This window comes from Cuculus canorus, chromosome 1 (genome assembly GCF_017976375.1).
Source record: "Cuculus canorus isolate bCucCan1 chromosome 1, bCucCan1.pri, whole genome shotgun sequence".
NCBI lineage: Eukaryota > Metazoa > Chordata > Aves > Cuculiformes > Cuculidae > Cuculus > Cuculus canorus.
In genome coordinates, this window is record NC_071401.1 from 158,925,800 (window position 1) to 158,948,268 (window position 22,469).

General features: G+C 41.9%; 2 protein-coding genes across 6 annotated transcripts in view; both read right to left on the reverse strand.

Moving 5' to 3' along the window:
• PTPRB (protein tyrosine phosphatase receptor type B) overlaps window positions 1-18,337 on the reverse strand; it is a 65,501-nt gene extending 47,164 nt beyond the window's left edge. For 3 of the 5 annotated variants that reach the window (XM_054058070.1, XM_054058054.1, XM_054058062.1), the window contains exons 1-4: window positions 18,189-18,337; window positions 16,519-16,908; window positions 8,004-8,242; window positions 2,122-2,398 (exon numbers count right to left, since the gene is read on the reverse strand). In XM_054058070.1, the coding sequence (XP_053914045.1) occupies window positions 2,122-2,398; window positions 8,004-8,242; window positions 16,519-16,908; window positions 18,189-18,243 (961 nt within the window). In that variant the 5' untranslated portion in view covers window positions 18,244-18,337. Of the gene's footprint in view, window positions 1-2,121; window positions 2,399-2,655; window positions 2,838-8,003; window positions 8,243-16,518; window positions 16,909-18,188 lie in introns of those variants that run through there. The other 2 variants (XM_054058080.1, XM_054058087.1) reach the window with 1 other exon arrangement.
• A 558-nt stretch (window positions 18,338-18,895) lies between these two features.
• PTPRR (protein tyrosine phosphatase receptor type R) overlaps window positions 18,896-22,469 on the reverse strand; it is a 146,851-nt gene continuing 143,277 nt past the window's right edge. The window contains exon 14 of the mRNA XM_054058098.1: window positions 18,896-20,080. Coding sequence (XP_053914073.1) covers window positions 19,987-20,080 — 94 coding nt within the window. The 3' untranslated portion in view covers window positions 18,896-19,986. The remainder of the gene's footprint in view (window positions 20,081-22,469) is intronic.

Here is a 22,469-nt window from a genome sequence, read left to right on the forward strand (position 1 = left end):
TGCAATATAGCTGAAAATATTACTCATGCTGCCATATTCACAGTTTCCAGGAACATATGTGTATGGACATTCAGTCTCAGCATATCATAAAACAAAACTACTGACATCAAGTTACAAAGGAACAGGTGAAAAACATGTTCCAGAAAACTGGTTTAAAATGTTGCCCCTAGTGGAAACATATAGAGGAATAATCCTCCCTCATTCTGCATTAAAAACATAGTATTGACAGTACATCAGGGTTTGTTGATAGGCATAACAAACCTTACATACTCTTTAGTAAAAAATAAATTGACACATTTTGGAGCTAATTGTGTATTTTAAACACAATCAAGCAATGCCACAGATGTAACTGAATCAAGAAAAGCAAGGAACCACAGAGCAAACTGAGCAGCTGTCTTTGCAGGAAACCTCCATGGTTCCTCTCTCCTTATTTCATGCTTTTGACTGATCTTTGCTATCAAAAACCCAAACATAAGCCTCACTTCAATTATGGTCCACTAATTTGCAGTATTTCAACTTAAGCTTCAATCAGCCTTTTCACACTGACATGAGCTACATAATATGACTATAATCAGCAGTTGTTTCCAATCACTTTTGTCACCTTATAGTCTTGCAAAGTCTATTTACTGATAAAAAAAAGTAATAAATGACATGTACAAGTTACTGTCCAAATGATTACTCATTAATCAAAATGTGGTCTAAAGTGGTGTCTTTTTCTCGTCTTCTACGCAAGTATTCAATAATAGGTTTCTACTCTCCAGCAGTGATGGTGACTTATAGCTGTCATTCTGATAATGGTTGATCTATTCTTTCTGTTGTCAAATTACAAGTCATCAATATTAAAAACACCTGGAATGATGCATGACACAGACTTAAATCTCTGTCTGCATAGAAACCATTATTCATTTTTACATAGTGCCATGATTTGTGCTTACTGTACAGCTATCACACCAGCAGACTAGGCTTCTTTTACTTTGAGTTACCAAAGCGAATTAATGAAGGCTATTTAATGAATCTGTGTGGTTACTGCAGGGAAAAGGGTCTGACAGCAACTGATGTCTCTGAACCAGTAATTGTTAAGTATTTGGCTGCTGTCATCTTCAATACTAAAGCTACAAAATACCTCTGCAAAGCTAAGGCTCTAGGAACAAATCAGGGAAGCATTTAACAATGGACCTCATTTAAGACATCACTGTTTTGAGTCTTCTGCTATCAACAGTCAGAGGTTGGGCAATACTGTGTTTCACCATCTTTAAGAAAACACAAATACAGGTAGAAAGAGCCCAGTTCTGTCACTGCAGCCAGTGGCTTCTGTATTGTTCACTGCTTCCCAGCTAAGTTTTTCACATGCACACACAAACATGCAGAAAGGGGGCTTTCCTTGGCACACTTTGGCAGGCTGCTGGAACATCTTTACAGTCAGTCAGAGATGTGACACTGTAGGTGTCCTGTAGACAAATGTACATCACAACACCTCACTGGCTGCACTCAAGGAAAATGTACAAACAAGAAGTTTCAGCCCTACTTTCTGACTTTCAGACTTTGGTTAAACAGAACAAAAAGTACAGAAAGGGGCCGAAACAACGAGCTATCCTCAAACAGGATCCACCAGCCACGAGGTATTTAGAAGATGAGTAGACGGGGTGCTCAGGGACACGGTTTAGTGGCAGATAGGAACGGTTGGACTCGATGATCCAAGAGGTCTTTTCCAACCTGGTGATTCTATGATTGATGAGTAGAAGGTATTTTAAACACAGTAAATAAGCTGTCACCTGAGGAACTGCAAAGCCAGTAGGCTTGCATGAGCACAAAGGATGTTAGGGGATTCTACTTCTTAAAGCATCCTGCTGGATGGCAGCTTAAGGGGTTGAGGAGCAGCAGAAATGTACTCCCAGGGTGGATCCAGTCTCCGACAGCATCTTCTCCTTTCAAGCCTCCTGGGCTAACTTTAGGCAGCGGTCACGCCTGGCAGTGGGGTAAAGACAACTCAAGCGCAGGATAGCCACGTTCAGCAAACACTGCAGGTTTACAGGAGCTGTAAAGCCTTCCCCCCTCCTCTCCCAGCCGGCGAGGAAGGGAAGGCACAGCCTGGCATCCCCCCCCGCCGCCCCGCGCCCGTACCTGTCCGCAGGGAGATGTTGACGGCCTCCCCGCCGGCGAGCGGCTCGATGCGGAGCTGGTACCACGTCCCGGCGCTCAGGCCTCGCAGGGTGCAGCCGAAGGAGCCATTGCCCGCGGGGGAGGGCTGGCAGCCGGCCGCCTCCCCGTCCTCGGAGCTCCCGGCCACGCTGAAGTTGCAGGCGGGACCCGCGGCGCCCCAGCGCAGCCGCACGCTCTGCCCGCTCACCTCCCGCTCCATCAGGCTGGCGAGGCATCCCGCAGCCTCTCTCGGCGCAGCCTGCGGACAGCGGGGAAGAGATCAGAGACCCGGCCGGGCTCCGCTAGCAGCCGGTGCTCTCCTTGGGGTGCCCCATGCGCTGTGTGCGGGGCTGGTGGGGGCAGCCGGTTGCCCTCCTTGGGCTCATCCCTCCCCAAACCCCGTCCCGAACCCCCGTCCCCGCTGCAGCTGTGCCGGTGCGGGGCAAACCCGGCTGTGCCCTCCCCGGGCTCAGCTGCGAATTGCGGAGGGAGCGACTCCCGCATCACCCCGGTCACCTTGGTCAGGGCCAGCGCCGTCCACAGGGCGAACCCCGCTCCATAGCTCAGCATCGCCGACAGTTTTTACCCCCGAAAACCCTCTCGGGGAGGGGAAGGAGGGGAGGAGGGAAGCGGCGGGGGTGGGTGCGGGGGGGTGCGAAGAAGCGCAGCGGCCGCGGCGGGCCCCCCGCTCCCCGCCGCTCCCCGCTGGCTGCATGCGCTCGGGGCTGCCCCGGCTTCCCCTGCCGCCGGGGTGGGACGGGACGGGATGGGGGCTGCCCGAGGAGGCGGGGGAGGCGGCCGCCGCTTCCCACGCTGCTATTCTGACCCGGGCTGACTCTGCCGGAGCCCTTCCCCGCGGTTTCCGCAATCAGGAGGCGATTTCCTCGCGTCCCGGGACCCGCCGCCCGCTCCCGGGATGCCGCCCTCGTTCCTTGCGGGTCCCACCTTCCTCCCTTCTCCTCTCCCTCCCCACCTCCCTTCCTTCCTCACTCTTTCCTCCCGATGTCGCCTCTCCCCAGGGGCTTCTCCCCCCGACCCCGCTCCTCCTGGCTCTTGGTGGCCCTTTGCCCCATCAGGAGGTGCCGCTGTTGGAGTGGGCAGCAGCTCTTGCAGCTCCTCGCTTGACTAATAGCATAGAGTCATGGAATCCCTAGGCTGGGAAAGAACTTTGAGATAGGGAAGGGCCTGGAGAAGAGGAGGCTCCAAGGAGACCTTATAGCGACCTTCCAGTACCTGAAGGGGCTACAAGAAAGGTGGGGAGGGACTGTTTACAAAAGCTTGTAGTGATAGGATGAAGGACAATGACTATACACTGGAGAGGGGCAGATTTAGACTAGACATAAGGAAGAATTTCTTCACAATGAGAGTAGTGAGGCACTGGCACAGGTTGCCCAGGGAAGCTGTGGATGCCCCATCCTTGGAGGTATTCAGGGCCAGGCTGGATGGGGCCTTGGGCAGCCTCGTATAGTGGGATGGGAGGGTTGGAACTGGATGGTCTTTAAAGTCCCTTCCAACCCAAACTATTTGATGATTCTGTGAGTGTATGATTGTGTGATCACTGAGTCCAACCACACCTGTCACTACCAAACCGCACTTGATGCCGCCTTGCCTTGCCTCATGGCCACCTTGCCTCACACTTGCCTCACACCATGGCCACCTCACCCAGTATGTTCACTTCTTATGCCTGCCACCCCTCACACCTGCCCCACCTCTTGGCCTCTGCCTTCACTAAACCACCATTCCATCTCCTGTGCCCCAAACATTGAGGTTTTTAGGGGTTGGTTGCAGACCACCAAGGCCTCCATCCTCTCCCCAGCCCTGCAGCATCACAAAGAGTGGCATTGTGGCAAGAAGACTCCTGGCAGAGCCTGATACTGAGCTGCTGCCTGCAGCTCCAGACACCGGTGGAGGAGTACGCTATCTGTCAATGTTCAAGTTATCCCAGCTTCTTGTTTTGTTGAGCATCGACTTGTGTCCTTGAAACAATTCCTTCCCACAGCCCCTGAATAACTCCCAAGCTAAAATTACACACACCACGGAAAGCTAGAAAATCTCCCTGTTTTCAGACTGCAACAAACAAGCTGTGTGCCACTCCAGATTTGTCTGCAGCAATTTCTATCATGCGTGTCCATTTCCTTCTCATTTAGGTTTCAGCCTCTTAAAATTTGCATATGTATGTATGTGAGATGGGGTAATGGAGAACAATCATAGGTGGAAATCTTTTGGACCTTCAGATACTCAAATGGACAATAACATAGCAGCCATGGGGTAAACTGGAGATTGCATAAGAGAGGAATTTGGCATTTACTTTCTTCACATGGGAATGGCACTTTTCTGCATCTTTCTGTACTGTATGATGCATGTAGGATTTTAACTTTTAAAAGCAGGACCACAAGCAAGTTCAACACTGTCTCTATTTCACTCTGTCATATTCTGGGGAGAAAAAGGTTCTAGAGTTTACAAACGTTAGTCTGCCTTTTAGGTGAGCTACTACTGTATGGTTTTTCTGAGCATGAAACTGTCAAAGGAGATGCAGATGTCTGAAAAACCTTAGCTTTCATTCAGAAGTTCTCATTCAGGAACTGAAGGTCTGAGCACTTGTGGGTGGCACCTGTACCTGTGGAAAGCTTTGTTCCAGTGAAGCTCCATGCCTGGTCCTTGGGACGTGGCACTGGAAGAGGGCTTTAATCTCTAAAGGCTTGGGATGGTTAATAACTTCATGAACATCGACATGAGTGATGATATAAATATGTGTTGGTTACTGCGCTGTTCTCAAGCCAGTTGCAGAAAAAGATCTCTCTTCAAAGAGATGTTTCAGGTACTTCAGACAAAAGGAGGGACTGTGTCTCAGAGAGCTTGTACAGTCATAAACCATTGATGGAAAACGCAAGGTGTTTGTATTAGATCCAAACTGAGACTAAAATAGGGTCTTGTAATCAGTTCATGATGAGAGATTGCTTACAGCCTAAATTCATCTTCAGATGACCGTGCTTTTGACACCTAATGGCATAAACCACACCAGTATTTTTCCAGCACTGGAGAAGAGCAAATCTTAAAGCTTATGGGGAAGTCTGGATTACTTCAAACCCCCCTCAGAAAATGAGAATATTTGGAGTAACTTGCTTTTTCTTGGAAAGTGGAACTCACATTGTAGAAATCTTTGAAAACATCCATAATCTGAATTTGCAGGGAAGATATAATTCAGGTATGTAGGTGTAAATTAGTTAAGTACATGTTGTGTATGAAAGTATAAAAAAAAAAGAATCAGTGCAAACTTAAAAATGTCAGGAAAGGAAACTGCCACAGGTGGAATTTAAAGACTTTGGGAAAGTCTGTTTGTCTCTCAAAGTTAATGTAAAATAATGAGTGGAGAAAAGTGATGTTGCTGCTTCTTAGCATTGCCCATAATTTAGAAGTTCTTACTTTATTACTCTTATTCTTGCTATTGTAAAATCTTTAAAACTACTTTGCTATGTTGTTAGGAAAGTAGTGGTTTATTAAGGATTTTGAGACTCCTTCCTGCCGATTATCCAGCACAAAGCTGCTGTAAGAGCAAGATCTACCACAGATGACTATGCCAACAGTGGAATAAAACAGGAGGGGGTCCACAATTCACTGGTGGCAATCTGTTTATATAGAATAGCCAAGATAATACGAGTAATTATTTCCAGACTGAATAAATGGGCATTTAGCAAATCAGCAGTCACACAGCCTTAACACTTACCGATCTGTGTGGCAAGCCAAGAAACTAATTAAAAAAGAAAAAAAGAAGAACTGGAAGTGAGTTTTGGGAGTGGCCGGATGTGTCTCTAATAGCAGGCTCCAAAGTCCCTTTCAGACACTTTCCCAAGGTTTCCTGACTTCTTTTTTTTTTTTTTTTTTTTTTTTTTTTTAACACCAGCCTTTCTCTGTGTCTCTCTAATCAGGAGGAAATGGGCTTTGCATAGCTTTTGTCGTGGCTTGAAAGTGCAAGCTGCAGTTTTACTTGAAATCTAAGGCTGCTCTAAACCAAACATTTTGTTCAATTGAAGTGTCACCATTGTCCCCTCCAAAATGGGTATGCTCACAGGCAAATAACATTAAGGCTTTGCTTCTACAAACAAGAGGGTCTAGTCTGGGCAAAGGCAGTTAAGACAAGGTATTGTCTCCTCAGCAATCGCCAGTGCTTACTTGGTAGATGTGTTTCCAAAGTGTCATGTTAAACCTGATTAATCCTTTTAACTCCTGCTAGTTTGACAAAAATAATTTTAACTCCAATTTGCAGGCAAAGGAACTGGAATATGGAGGAAAAGATTTTAAGTTTGTGTGTGTCTAAAATTCTGTATCTAGATTCAAATGTCCATGCTCACCTGGAGGTTCTAAGGTACAGATATTAATGATTTTTTTTCATGGATATACTAAGAGTGCTTATCATCAGGATTCTGGTTTGAAAGCTTTGTTCTAATTGACTTACTCAGTGCCAATCATGTGAATCAGGTGGTGAACTAGGGTAGGAACACAGGAGGCAGTAGCTTCAGTTCAAACGATGTGATTTCTCAAGCACTGGTGTGATTATTTAGAAGAAGTGCTGGAGGCAGTTTGGGTAATACCAGATTATATAGGATATTTCTCTTTGGAGAACAGAATTCTGTGCAGGAGGTATGCATATGGACAGAGGGCATGGGGAAATTAGCTCAGCCTTCCTGCACCAAGATGGTATAATCATATTTTAAAAGAACTGTCTCCATCAGCTGTGGAACAGTGTGCAGTGCATCCATCAGTTTAGTCTCTTCCCCTCACTAGCACTACAACAGCAGTGACAGGGTCCATAAACCTTCGAGTTGGTTATTTGGATCAACATAGTCCTGGGTAACACTACTCCTTTCTCCCAGTCTCTAGTGATGTTTCTACCAGTTTGTACTGATTGCTCTATCCACAGCCCTCCCAAATACAAAACACATTTCTTAGTTTCATCCACAGTAACACTGACACCCAAAGTAATAATTGAATCAATATGTTTGCCCGCCCCGATATATTGAGTGCTGTGTGGTCTCTTGGACAAGAAGCCACAGGGAATTCAGGTATTTTCAGCTCTAAGCCACTCTTGTTATCAATACAGCGACTAATAATATCCTGCATGCTTTAGCTCAGGCAAACTTTGCCAGTGATGATTCCAGATTTGCTCTCAAATTACTGAACTGTGCCTTGCTCACTCAAAAAAATATGACTAGAAACTGATGGGGAGGTACTGAATGCCCACTGCATAGTTGGCACCCCTGTTCCCTCCTCTGCCAAGGCTTTGTGGTTGAACAGAGCAGAGATCAAGTAGTAGCTGTGTGTCTCCATTCTGCCTATACATCAGTAGATAAGCTGACCAGCTTCAAGGATAGTGTTTCTTGTAAGGCAAATTAAAGCATTCAGATTTCACTTGCTTTTGTCTGTAATCCACATATGTAATTTGAGGACTCAAATATCCTAAATAAAGTCATAAACCATACTGTGGTTCTTAGACTGTAATTAGAGCTAGACCCTTATGTCATGCAACAAACCAGTGGCAGAGGCTAAGTCACTCAAAGCAGATACCCAGGTTCCTGCTACATCCATGATTTTCATTGCTTCCCAGGTATCCTGAGCATTTCCCTCTAGCTTAGAGATTTTCCCAGTGCGTTGTGCACATCAGAACTATGCTGTACAGAAGAAGCAGAATTTTTCTGCAGCTGTGTTTCTAGCAAAGGGCACTATCTGAATCATCCCATCAAAATAAAGAACAAAGCTTAGTCCCACAGGTTTTTTTCAGTCCACTAAACATCAACCTGTAATAGCTATCAGGCTCCACAGAGTGGAGCAGGCCTAATAAAAATCAATCGATAATGCTGCTGCCTTACCTCTTCTGTAGTGCTAGAGTATTGAAAAGTAGTTGTTGGAAGCCAAGGCTTCTCTGTTACTGCAGATTTCAAGTCAAAGTAGAGGCTTTCAATAAGATTTTTACTGAAGTGTTCAGTCACATTCCTGATGAACGTCTCTGTGCTACTCTTTAGCAGATTTTCAGGACTGGAGGTAACAGCATTTAAAGTGGAGGATGTAGGTCTAGTACTCGGTACAGAAGTCACTGTGTCTTGGAGATCTAAGACAAGTAAAGGAAATTAATTAAAATCAGCTCTACATATTTATAAACAATTTTTCAGATGCCAATAGATGTATCTTCTAAGTAGTTTAAATGCACCTGTCAGTTCTATATTTTTTTTTGTTTTCATTGCAAACATGTATTTTGCATCAATACCAAAGTCTGTGCAGAACAAAAGTAGGAAAAAAAATTTCCCTGAACATTCATACCATTTATCAATGGCTTTTAAATGAAGAGAAAGGCTGTACTTTGTTATTTACAGCACAATATTTTCATTCACCTGCTTGAGTCTATCAAATAGTACAGAGTTTCAGCTTTATGTTGTCAGCTCCCCCACCTTTCTAAGCACACAGGCCAGATTCTCATCTGCTTTTTGTTGGCTAAGTTCAAAATATGGCATTGTTCAAGATAATTGTTCAAGATAATGCGTTCAAGATAATTTTTTTGTTCAAGATATTTATTCAAGATAAATTCCTTGTGCCCACATGGGACATTCCTCTTGGATTTTTAAATCAGTCCCATGCAGAGACCATGCTAACCCCTGAATTAGGTTCAGCTAACAATCATATCAATTAACTGAAGAGTCTGCAAACATAATGGTGGATTTGCTGTTTTAGTCACGTATCCTTCAGAGAACGCCAAAGTTGCAATTAGAGCGCAGGAAAGATTTTACTACATATTTTTCCTCCACATTTTCATGGCTCTTCCTCCCCATTGGTATGTATTTAATATCCTTTCTTTGTGGCGGTGAGGGCAGGGTTCAAGCTGTGGTGGCCTCTACATCTGGTAGCATCACATTTCAGCGAGCAATTGGAATTAGTCACTGGCCCCTTCTCCTCACAAAAAGCTGCCCTGCCATTGCTGGAGCACAGTTAGTGTGCATTGGCTCGACGCCCAAGACACTTTGTCTGTCCTTGAACTGGGGTCTCCAGCATGACAGAACCTTGTTTTGCTGCTGAGCCACTGGGCTGTTTGCCATTTATAACAATTTTAGCTCACAAACCCTCTAAAAAAATGTAATGACTGGGTTAAATTGCAGCAGAAGCTTCCAAATGTAATTACTTGGTGTGCAATTATGATGTCTTAGCAGGCCAATGTGTGATTACCTCTTACCCAAAGGATCAGTGGGTGAGCTTCCATGAAGTCGATGTGATGGGAGTTTTTTTGTATGCGTAAATATATACGCTAGCATGTTTATATAAAAGAACATGCAGAACTCTAATTTGCACCCAGAAATAAAAGTGAGATTGTATGCCCTTGTAAGAGACACTTTCACACAAGTTTTTCCTGTGTTTGACAGCACACTGCATTAGCCTGATACACAGTTTTGGCTTGTCTTGAAATGCATTGGTTTGTTGGAATGGGTTGATAACCACATTAAATCTTCCCCTTCCTTTTATCTAACTGTTTCACTGGGAATAAAAATCTCCAAGTCTCCATTTAATTACAAAAAATGTTGATCAAATATTTTTCCAAATCAAGGCACTGAAAACAACACTACAGATCTAATTCTGGTCCCTCTTATACCTGTGCAAAGGGTTTCATTGAATCCTCAGGTCTGGTTCAACACTGCATGATCATCCTCATGCTATTGCTGTTGCACTTGCAGAATCCCCTGTGGAGTGCCTGTCTGTGGTCCTTTGTCACATACTGTCCTGCCCCCAGCAAAAGAATGGGGAAGAGTCTGGCAGGGGCAGCCCTCTGCTGAAGCTGCTGGCAGATGCTGAAACAAACCCATTAGCTGACACAAGCCCAGACTTAGTCTAAATTCCATGTGGGTCATCATTCCTGTGGATCTCCTGTTGTTGGGATTCTCTGGAATTCTGAAGCAGACAACTAGAAATGCCAGCCCCATGGACTTAGAAAGAATTAGGCCTGCTGGCTTTGTGCCTTTCAGATATCTCCAAGTTCTTTGAGGAACAGAACTTGCTGATAGAAAGACAGCTACAAAGAGAGTACATCTGAGTGGTCAGCAGCCATTTAGAAACAAAGGCTGCTCAGTTGGGTTCCTAAATATAGATTTACACACCCAACTTAAAAAACATATTAAAAAAAAAATCTCGGTTGTGCTTACAGACAAATAGCAGTGATTCCAACAGGAAGACATTTGTGTTCCAGTGCAATTGTGCTTTAGGAAAGCTGATGCTCCAACGACATTTATGGGACTCAGCAGCCAGGAAATAACCAGCATTCCTTGTTCAAGCCATGTTTCAGGAGTTTGACCCTTGTAAAAGCCAAATGCTTGGTCCTCAGAAACATTCCACCAACCTGAAGAGGTGCAGTGAACAATCACATGGTCATTGCACAGCCCAACTCCTCTTGCTAAGCTCTGGTCTACCCTGTGTTTCCAGCTGAAGGATCTTTCTCAGCAAAGACTGACAGCAATCTCTTACCTGTAACCTGTGGATGGAAATGGCTTGTGCATAGCACTATGCCATACTAGAACTTCAGGCACTAGGATTCATATCTGCCCTCACTTCAAGAAAATCTGAATCCAGGTTTGTATTCTCTTTATAAGGAAACTCACAATGGTCCCAGCATAAGAACCCTCATAGCTCTTCTTCAACAGCAGGCACTCGTAAAAGAAAACTGCATGTAATAGGACCCAAGCAAACAGATTTATATATAACTTAAGTTCCAAAATTTTAAACCAGAAAAAACCCATCTCCTGTCTGGACATCAGTAGAGCGCACAGAAATCTCAACAGTGTGATTTTTCAGAATTGTTTAGCATTGTTCTAGCCAATTCTTTGGCAATCAGTCATTAAACTATTGACGGGAACAGAACTGCAGCACTGACACTGATGTTGATTGCAAGTGGCTGAATGATATATAGCATGTGAACATGCCATTGTAATCACCAGTAGCACACCCAGGAGAAATTATGACATTCTGACGAAGCACATATTCTGTCCATGGGATGTACTGCAGACTGCATCCATCTGCACAGCAGCAGGCCGCTTACAAGGAAAGGAAATCCATACGTTTTTTATGTATGATGAGCAAGAGTGGTGGTTGTCAAGTACTGAGAACTCTACAGTGGTGCTTTCAGACTCAGACAAGCTGGCATGGTGCAGCTCTCTGAAATAGCTTGCATGGTATCAATCTGCCTACGCTTTTAAAGCAAAAGCGCAGTTTCAAAAAAGTAAGGCTTAAACGCTAGTGAAACATAAATGAATCAGATCTCTATTGTGTAAGAACCACATACTACGTAAGACTGCATCTAACTTGCTGACAGCAAGACTTGAAACTAGAAGGGGTGATTTTAAGATCTGTGTATGTGCAGAACAAAATGTATTAACTTTTTAGCTGTCTACTTGTAAATAGATTGCGAATATAAAGACTGTATTTAAAAGACGTGCTTCAGATTTCTGTTGCATGGAGGAGTGTGACAGAAGAACAAAATTCACTAAATGCCCTCACTTTCCTATTCAATGCAGTCCTTTTGAAAACTGTAAAATCTATGCCACTTGAAAATCTTTTACCTTCATTATCTGAAATGTAGAATTTTGTATCTCATGTCAGAGAGGTCAAATTTCTCTAAATCCCAGTCTAATCCTGAGCTGTGGTTTTACTTGCTTGTTTCTGGAAAGCTGAACTAGCCACTTAGAGGCTCTTCCAGCACCAGTGGTACCAGAATATTTCAGGTAACTGTAGTGATAATACATACCGTAGCTCTGTCAGCCCTATTTCTGACACTCTGGATAGCCTCAGCTCACTCTGAAGTTGAATTTTGGTCACTGAAGGGTATCCAGACTCCTTTAACTGCATGGATTACAGCTCTGCTGAAGAAAACTCAGAGCAGTAACTACTATGTAGATACCTAGGACCTGGTCAGTTGCCTAAACATAGTTACCTAGTGCAATCTCAACTACCCTATGCCATCCAAGACATCTTTTCAGGGCTCTCATAGGACTCATGGGAGATCTATGTCTTGCTGGGTAGGCAGTCAGAGGTCATGTGGGATATCCTGGAGCATCTCAAATGGAAAAAGTATCAATGTTGAGACATCTGGACTAAATCCTTCCTTTGGATACCTGCCTTTAGATGCCTAGAAGTTGAAACCCACTCCAGCTTCTACACAGAGATCCATACAAAATAAAGGGAGAGAATGTAATAATGAATATTGTATCATTATATTATACCATAATGAAGTTTCCCATTCCAAACAACTATACTGGTACTTGCAGCAGAAGATTCAATAGTAAAGCAGAAGTTGCCATCCTCCTGGTTGTTTTGGAAAGCTGTTCATAGCATTATATCATTTTACTATGAAAGCAGCTGAGCTGAATTTGTTCTATATTCTCTTAGCTGTGGCTCACTGATACTTTAAAAATTTATGAAAACCAAAGACCTAGGCTACAGTGCAGAATTTTCCATTTCTTTTTTTACAAAATGTAAAAACACATTTATCTTTGAGCTTCTGTCAGTACACTATTGGATTGTATACAAGGACTTGTAATTATGTCCAAGGATCTGAAATCGGTGAATTTCTTCCAGGTACAGCCGAGCAAAAGTGATCAGTCACATATTGCTTTGACCAAAGAAAGAAAACTCAAGTCATTTTTGGTATTTTATGGTTCACATAGGTGGTGCCAGCTCTTTCACTTACAAAATCCTATAATATAAGGAGAGATACTCAAGGAGATAAAACCAGATTTGAGTGAATGTTTTTAGGAAAAAAAATTTGGGTCAGCTCGAAGATGAGTAAAAATATCGATTCTCACTGTTCTAATTTATGCTGGAGAAATTTGTGAACGTCGGGCACACAAAAATGTAATCTGTTGTGAACCTCTGGATGTATTGCTGCAGTCATTACAATCACTGAAGGTGAGGAAATCATGAAGATCCAGAGATATTAACATAATTGTAAAAATAGCTAAGAGTTGCTGTCTTTTCTGTCCTTCTGCCACCTTTCTTTGGTGCTCTTCCCCTTTCCCAAGACTGCCAGGAAGGTGCACATGTCTTAGAATCATAAAATCATTTAGGTTGGAAAGAACCCTTAAGGTCTTTGAGTCCAACCATTAACCTAACACTGCTAAGTCCACCAGTAAACCATGTCCCTAAGCACCACATCTACTTGTCTTTCAGGGATGAAGACTCCATGACTTCCCTGGGCAGCCTGTTCAAATTCTTTACCACCCTTACCATGAAGAAATTTTTCCTAATATCCAGTCTAAACTTCCTCTGGCACAACTTGAGGCCATTTCCTCTCATACTATCACTTGTTGCTTGGGAAAAGAGACTAACATCCATCTTGCTATAACCTCCTTTTAGGTAGTTGGAGAGAGCGGTAAGGTCTCCTCTGACTCTCCCTTTCTCCAGGCTAAACAAACTCAGTTCCCTCAGGTACACCTCATAGGAGTTGTTCTCCAGACCCTTCACCAGCTTTGTTGCTCTTCTTTGGATGTGCTCCAACACCTCAATGTCTTTCTTGTGCTGAGAGGCCCCAAACTGAACACAATATTCGAGGTGTGGCCTCTCCAGTGCGGAGTACAGGAGGACAATGACTTCTCTAGTGCTGCTGGTCACACTATTCCTAATAAAAGCCAGGATGCTGTTGGCCCTCTTGGTCACCTGGCCACACCACTGTCTCATATTCAGTCAGCTGTTAACCAGCCACCCAGGTTCTTTTCCAGCCATCCATCCCCAAGCATGTAGCACTGCGTGTGGTTGTTGTGACCCAAGTGCAGAACCCAGCACTTGGCCTTCTACTCCTTCATCTCTCCCATATTTTCCTCCTCCCTGTTTGCACTCCTCTACCTTCTCCTGGATCCTGGACTTAGAGAATCTTTGATTCCAACAGCCAGCTAGTGAAAAGAAGGCTTTAACACTTTTGGGACTATTCCTCTCTCTGCCTAGAATCTCCTGAATTTGATGAGAACTGGTCTCACCATGACAAGGGAGATCAACACCTCCTGACCCTTCTTCATGTTAGCTGTTTCAACCAGATGTCAGATTTAACCATGGCTTTTTGTGAGAAGGCCTGTCTGCTGTTGAGATGTAGAATGATCTCTGAATGGACAGAGGTGGGATATGTATATAAACTCATCCTGATTCCCACAAAGACTCATTGAAGTCAGGATTGTAGCAGAAAATCTATATCCAAACATATTTCAGATGGCTGGTTTGAAATCCAAATCCAAGCTCAGAATTTCCCCAGGCTCAGAAAAATCGTGCTTGACATTTGAATTACATACAGAATAAAAGGTAGGAGCTTGTACTATATCGGGGCTGATAAGATGTTTGGGATGCAATTCAGTGAGCTACTCCTTTGCCAAAATATCATCATTTTTATCATTACTATGGAAACAAAGGGTAAATTATATCAAAATATTCCGTTAGTCAGGAGCAGAAAAACTTACAGCCATTTCAGCTCCAAAGACTTTGTTCAGTTCTTACTATCTGCACTAAATATAGACTGAATATGTTACTTCAGGTTGATTCACTACTGCCTTCACTGAAAGTAGACAGATGTTCTTGGCACACTAATTTTTTGCATTCAACACTGAAAATTTTGACATGCATATAAATGTCAAGACCAGCACTGTGGGCACTAGATTTTGTTCTTGTAATTGTTGTTGTTATTATTATTATTAATATTATAAAAAATTAACAATAAAATAACAATAATAATAATGACATCAACAGTAAAAATGATAACAACAACAATAATAACAACAATAATAATATTAATCTCTTTGCACTACTTCAACTCTTTATGAGTTTCTTGTATGCCTGGAATTTGTAGTTAGGTATTGAGGATCATAATAAACTGTTGTTTTCTCAGCAGAGCAACCCAGAGCTGTCACAAAGGAGGTAACTGACATGGTGGATCAATAGGCTTATCTACAGAAAGCATTTCAGAAAGATTAAGGCTAATTTCTTAAAGGACTGAACACAGTAAATAAACTACAAGGTGCTTTAATACTCCATGACAATTGCCTTACTTAGTATTCATTCGTCTTAAATTGCTCCTCCTCTGATATGACTAAGAAAAGGATGTAAGGTTACTTTAACCGTTAGGCCACACATCATCCAGCTATTTAGAACACTACCTGGGTACCCAATCTTAATTTTTCATGATGTCTTCAAATAAGAAAGTCATACTCACCTTAAATACAGGACTTCAAATGATTTTGCCTTTTTAATTCCTAAAATATGTGGGAGGGTTGGGATAGCATGTTGGCCAATTTTCCATTCCCTGACTCTGAAAGCCTTTTAGATTTCCACCCAGGTGTGTAGTCCTTTTGCTGTGAGTGGAGATCTGCAAGTGTAAATTTACTGAAACAAATGTTACCCTGCCTTACAATGAATGGGAGGTTAGAAAGGTTAGAAAAAACAAGGAATTAGTTTTAAATGTTCTGAAAACTTGGCCATATGCAAAAGTTTTTTTTTTTAACCCTGTAAAGACAAGAATAAATTGTGTGTTCCCCAATAAAAACTGTAACTTTTCATGTTATTCTTATTTACTATGAAGAACTGCCTAATACTATACAAGAAGAATGTCAACAGGGTTGTCAGGAAGGATTAACAACAGGACATCAAGGAAAGTGCTATTAAGCAGCATTCAAACTGTTCTATCTTCCCTTTTGCTATGAATGGGAAATCACAGGTATATCAACACATCTGTAAGTGTATGTGCAGACGCATGCATCTTCGAGTGCTATTGCAAGAATTTTGGAGATTTTTGATTCACTTCATTATTTTCAGGATTTTGAGTGTTCTCATATATACTGCATCTAAGGGCAAAGCAACACTGTGTAAACATGTGAATGGGTAAACCATACGGCTGTTCTAATCATGCATCTGAGTTAATCAGAGAAATAATTGTGTACGTATTTGATTTGTCTATGTATTCTTTGATTGAATCTGGATTTGTATGATAAAGTGAATGGGGAGTAGAAGGACTTTTAAACAACTACATTTTTAAAAAAGTACTAGGAATTAGTACCCACAAATCTGTTTAAAAGTGAAAAAGGAAATGACACAAGAATAGTGAGCTGAGTTTACACATAAGCACTTTGAGCCGAAGATTGGGAGTAGAGAAAAGGGGAGACATCCTGAAAATATAAAATGGCTTGAAAAGCACACCAGTTGTGAGAAAGACAACACTCATCTCAGCTGTTCTTTACATGGTCCTCTAAATTCTTTTCAACTCTGAAAAAGGTTTTTCTGCATAAATACAATATAATAATATTTAACATTTGAGTTAGCATAGACCAGACATTTTTGTTACCAAAACTTCCAGGATACTTCTTTGAAGGAGTAGCTCACCTTGCTTTGAACACAGATTTACATAAACAGGTTTTCCCGTCTCGCTGGCTTCTAGCTGCATCCATGTATGAAGGTATTTCTTACTCTGTTTGGCCATTACCTTCTGACCTTGCTTTGTGAGAAAGAGAGAGCTGTTGGCCACCTTCAGGAGCCCATCCTCGTGGCAAGTCCACCTGACTGCCTGGGGACAATCAACGATGATGCTGCGAGATGACAGGGCAGAGCGTGTAGAGATGCTCAGGCACTGTTTGGATTTCATATGAAGGAGCCTGTCATCTGCTGTCCACTGCCATTGCTGGTTGAGGTTGGTCATATTGCACTTTTCCATAATGACTCCTCTCTTTTCTGAAAGACACTGCTGTTTCTGTTCATGGATAATCAGAAACCCTTCTGGAAGAGGAAAATTCCAGAAAAACACAATACAGACAATTATTTAACAAAAAGCAAATTAATGATTTAAAATGCATCAGCAAGTAAATCTCTCTTCCTGCTTTCCATATGGTGAACTTTTCATGATCCTCCCATGTGTTAAACCTATTTTAAAGAAAACCCAAATGTACAACCCACACGATGCAAGTGCTGGTAATGTAAAAAATGAGGATGAAAAAAAAAGCAACTATTGTGGCAAAGGTGGCCTTGACTTGATTATATATAAAAATGAAGAAAAAAATAAACTGGGTATAAAAGAAATCCAAGAGCTATCGACTTTAAATACTAATTTTAAATAGCCCATTTCCCCTGCTTGAAAGCATGCAGAGATCTACACAAACTCTCCATTTAATTTCCATTTTATGACACAGTCTTCTTGCAGTATAGTTTACTGTCTGGAAATTGTTTTAGCAAAACTCGTAGTGTTTCTGAAGAAAACATATAAGAGGACATTATCACGTCTGTGTACCTCTCGGTGCCTGTGTCATTACAGGAATGGAGGCTCTTCACTGATAGGAAGTGCATCTATTTTACTGGATTTACTCCAGTTAGCTGTTAGTTTTGTCACTATCCTGAATCACATTAGATTAGCAATTTGTGCCACCACACTTAAGAGCAACTCTGAACACTCAAATGAAGAAAACTACAATACATTCATCTAAGAACCCCAAAGTTATCAATGCACAATCCATACCTTTTACAGAACGTGGAACTGGATATTTCAAATGCAACCTCTCTCACACATCTTAGTTATGTTTTCCTCTTATTATAATCTCAGTTATTTAAACATTTCCAGCCTCATAAGTTGCAAAATGCTAAACTAAACACGCGTATTTATTTCTGTTGGTTGAGGTTTGTCATCCTCCTGTTTTTACAGACCTGGGTATTTTCTAACTATCACAGAAAGCCCTTAGCTCTGGAAGTTTCACAAAATAAGAATAAAAAAAAAATAGGAATTTCCCCATCAAAGAGCTTGTCCCAAATTTCAGGTCCTGGATTATTTAGCAGGAGATAGTTTTAAAAAGAAGAAGAGATATCTCCATCATAGACGGAGAAAGTTTATTTTCCTTTGGAAAGAAGTCTAAACAGAACAGGCTATGTTGGCCCTGCCCCCCAGTCTTCTTGTATGAATGTTAGCAAAGAAGAGACTCCTTTTTCTTAAGTTGCCAACTGCCCCAGAGGGCTCTGCTCGGTAACAGAAATAGCAATACAGCGGAGGGGAGGTGAGGAGAGACACTTACCTGAGAATGTCAAGGCAAGACAGGTAGAAACCAGGACGTGAAATAAAGAATCCATTTTCCCTCTAGCAACTCCCCATGCTTCTCTTAAAAAAATCCACCTCAGATAAGTGAAGCGAAGGCTAGGAAGGAAATGTGCCTTCACAGGGGGAAAAAGTCAGTGACGAGCACTTCCTTCTATTCAATTGTTTTGGTGAGTTTTACACCACTTTGTCCTTTCATATGATTCTTCAGTGTTTACTAGTTGCTTTATTTTGGAAAAATAGAAGCAAAAGAGGGATTTTCAAACACCTGGGGAACTAAAACAGATGATATTGAATCTCTTTAGACTGAAAGAAAAGGGGTTATACTTGTGTGTAATTTGTTGCCTGTGAAATTTTGCCAGTCTGCAGATGGTCTGGATGGTGCTAAATAAGTACATACTGTATTATCCAAATACACATTTTTTTGTAACTGTATGTAATCAAGCAAAATCTCAATGTCGATACTTCTAACTCACAAGTTCTAAAAGCCAAGTGGAAAGGGGAAGAAAAAGGGGAAGAGGAGGAGTCAAAGCTCTTAAGTGGCCTAAAGCCATGGTGGAGGCTAATGAAATTGTATTGAGATGTCCCTGTTTATGGGGGTACAAGAATGTGTGGTGCGTTAACTACTGTAGGGAAGAATAGAGACTTCAGTAAATATTTTATATCAAGTGTAATTTATTAGCAGTATGAAGCAAAATCAACATCACTGCATTAAAAACTCATTATACCCTGTAAACAGACCTTCCAGTGCTGTAACTCATAATGCCAACTTTGCTTAAAAATGAACTCCTACTGAACGGTAAAGGAAACAGTCATAATAGCATTTTCTGTCATGTATAACCTGTCATGGAACAGTCCATATCACTAAAAGCATCTATCTCTTACTGAAAGGGATAGAGCAGATAAACAACATTAGCAAAAAATCCTGATTTAATAAAAGACAGACAAATATTTAAAATCCTTACCATTTAATATATGCTACAAAGTTTCTTTTAAAAGTAAAATGACTTACACAATTTACAAATACACTGGATTCAGGTCTGTAGCAGAAGCATGTTCAAAGACAATCAACAGTATAGGGTAAATACATACACACTGAATAACAGATATTGTGCTCTGCAACTGCTCTGTAAGACCTACAGTAAATACACATTTAGTAGTTAATAGTTAATAGTATGAAGAACATATATTTCCATATAAAATATTACTGCTTTTGAATATTTTCAAAAACAAGACTTTTATTTTTTATCTCATCTTCTTTATTTTAATCCATAATCGAACACTTGCAATTTTAGCAGCAAGAATATTATGTGGCCAAGGAACAAGCTCACCACATAATCATTAATAGCACTTTACAGTACAGTTGACAGTCCATTCACAAGACAGTTTGCAAACGTTAAAGCATTTATACACTTGATAAACATTTCTCCTGTGGAAGTTCCAATTTCCATCTGACTGCAGCAGTAGCACATACATACATTCCATATGGCAGATATCAGTATTACAGTATTAAACCCACCCTTAGATATATACGTGAAAACCATATGTAGTGTCAATACGGTACCTTCTTTATAAATCATTTTTGGGAAGCTCACAATACATTCATATACAGTAAGGGTCCAGCAATCTCTATACTTTTGCCAAACCATCCGCAAACCTTTCAGAAGCCGGCCTCAAAGCCGCTCTTCCCACTGCAGTAAACTCCTTGAAGAAGCTGCTGGTAGGTAATGAAACAAATTACCTCAAGAGACTGACATTCGGTTCTACCCTCCTTGGCTTCACTGGACAGCTTCTGCAGAAAGTCTGCTTTCATATAGACTCAGTGCATGGTGCACAAATTCATACTGTTCGCTGGTCTGAACCATTCCACCCCTCAAAAGGAAACACATCAGAATGAAATCTTATAGTTCGAGAATTCAACAACCTCCAGCCCCTGCCAACCCCATGACCACCAGATAATACAGGTCCCTTTCCCAATTTCTGACTTAAGGTTAACTTGAGTAAATTGGAGATTTGCCAGAGCAGAAGTACTTTGTTCATATCTTAAACCATTCAGCACAAGCCCCGAGTGAACCATCATTCCCGATTCCATCAATGTAAGAACAAGAGAAGAAAGCATCTGGCATCTACATTTTTGAAACCTACATTTCAAATTCAACACATTCATAGAACATTTGGTGCAGTCACTTGGGCAAGGAAAGCCAGATACATAGACACAGCATTACTGCTGAGGGAGCAAGAGAGTAGTCAGAATCTGCTCTTTCATTTTTGTCCTTCACTAAAAATGTAACCTTTGGTGACCCTCAGATTGCCTGTGCAGAGAACAGCTCTTCCTGTCCTCTTTCTAATGCCTACAATGCATCCTGTCTGAACAGCAGCCACCTAAGAAATTTTACAGCAGTGACTCATTTCAGCTTCAACAATAAAATAAAGTTTATCTTGACCATTTAAGGGACTAGTTGCAGCCAGCTTGGATTAGATGTCTACATTAAATACATCCAGTTGATAATAATCCCTTTTTCAAGTCTAAGAATGAGGATCAAGTCCCACATCTCAAGTGCCAATTGCAGTGTGGCAGGAAGGGGATCATGTCCTGCAGGAAGTAGGATGCTATTTAGTAAGAGTGGTACCATTCAGCTCTGAAAGTAAACTGAGCCTCTTTCTGACAGGACTAAGGTCTTCCAGGTCTCACTTCTCATGGAATAAGGCCTCGAATTTACTTAATTCCACTGTTATTATCTCAGTAATAAAAATATTCAAAGCTTAGTTTCTAGAACTAAGCCCCCAGTTCATCCTCAGTCTACCCTGCAGCAGCTATTTACCTTTGGGGGGATGAAAGAGTAAATGGCCTTAGTGGGAAGGAAGAGATTAAGGTGTGTATTGTTTTTGGCTTCAGCTAGATCTTCATTGAAACAATCAAATTAATGAGGAATTTGGATCAAAACAATGTCAAAGCAGGCATCTTACAGAACGTCTGACAAATCCCCATGTGATGCCTTCTGACACCCTAGCAACAAAAGGGTCGGCTGATATACAAAGCTATTTGAAAAACAGTGAAAGTGACTGTACAAGTATTGTCCTTTAGTATTAGAGAACTTTATCTACAACTGTAAGTTCCTTTTACTTTCCTCAGTGGTAGTGGATGGTTAAATGGCTCTGGTAGGAAAAGCATAATTAAAATAATACCTGCTCCTTTAAGCAAATGACCAGCTGTTGCTGCTCCTCCAATGAGGAGAAGGCGGGCAACCATAAAACACCTTTTAGTGAGCTGCATGTATATTATGATGTGTTATGCCTAGGAATGAAATCACAGGCCCTTAAATGGTGCCATCCGGTACAAAATGCAACAGCATCTTAGATTTTCCAACAAAGATATCCACAAATTCAAAACTCTTGGCTGCCTGCTGCCTTCAGCTGCTCTCCTCTGTGCCTGTTCTCTGCCTGGAGATCCATCAAGAGTCTAAAGGTGACAAGAGGGCTTTGCTCTGGTGTCCTGTGCTGCTTAGCCTCCTTCCTTCCTCCTCACTGCTGCGTCCTGTCCTGCCCACGCAATCCCTTAGCAGCCAGCTTCCCTCGCTGTCAACCCCATCAACGTTCCCCCAAGATGTGTGATAAGGGAATGCATTTCCCAGGTTAGATCCGCTTGAGTGAAAGAGGTGGAGGAAGGGAACATATCCAAGGAGAATGACTTGCCAGGAAGGGCAGGTTAAGACAAGTTTAGCTGCACTAGGATGTTTGTAGAGGTGATCCTTGCTCCTACATCTTCTGTGCTGAAGTAACATACAGAATGCCCAAGAAAGCATCTATAAGGCCAAGGAGGCATGTATAAGCCTGCCTGGGGCAGGGCCCAGCACCACTGTGTTTGCCATGTGCTGACAAGCATAACCAAGATGTTATGATGCTTCTGAACCCTGTATGGGCAAACAAGCACACATCTCTGCCAGCTTAGGGGCACCTAAGTCTTATACAGAGGTTCAGACAACTTGTCTTTGTCAGTGTTATTATATGCAGGATTCACAGAACATCACAGTATGATGTGGGTCGAAGGGATGTTTAAAGATCATGTATCCAACCCCTTTGCCATCGGCAGGGACATCTTCAACTAGATCACATTGATCAAAGCCCTGTTCAATCTGGCCTTGAACACTTGCAGGAATGAGGCATCCACAACTTCTCTGGGCAACCTGTGCCAGTGCCTCACCATCCTCACAGTAAAGAATTTCTTCCTTATATATATTCTAAATCTACTCTCTTTTAGTTT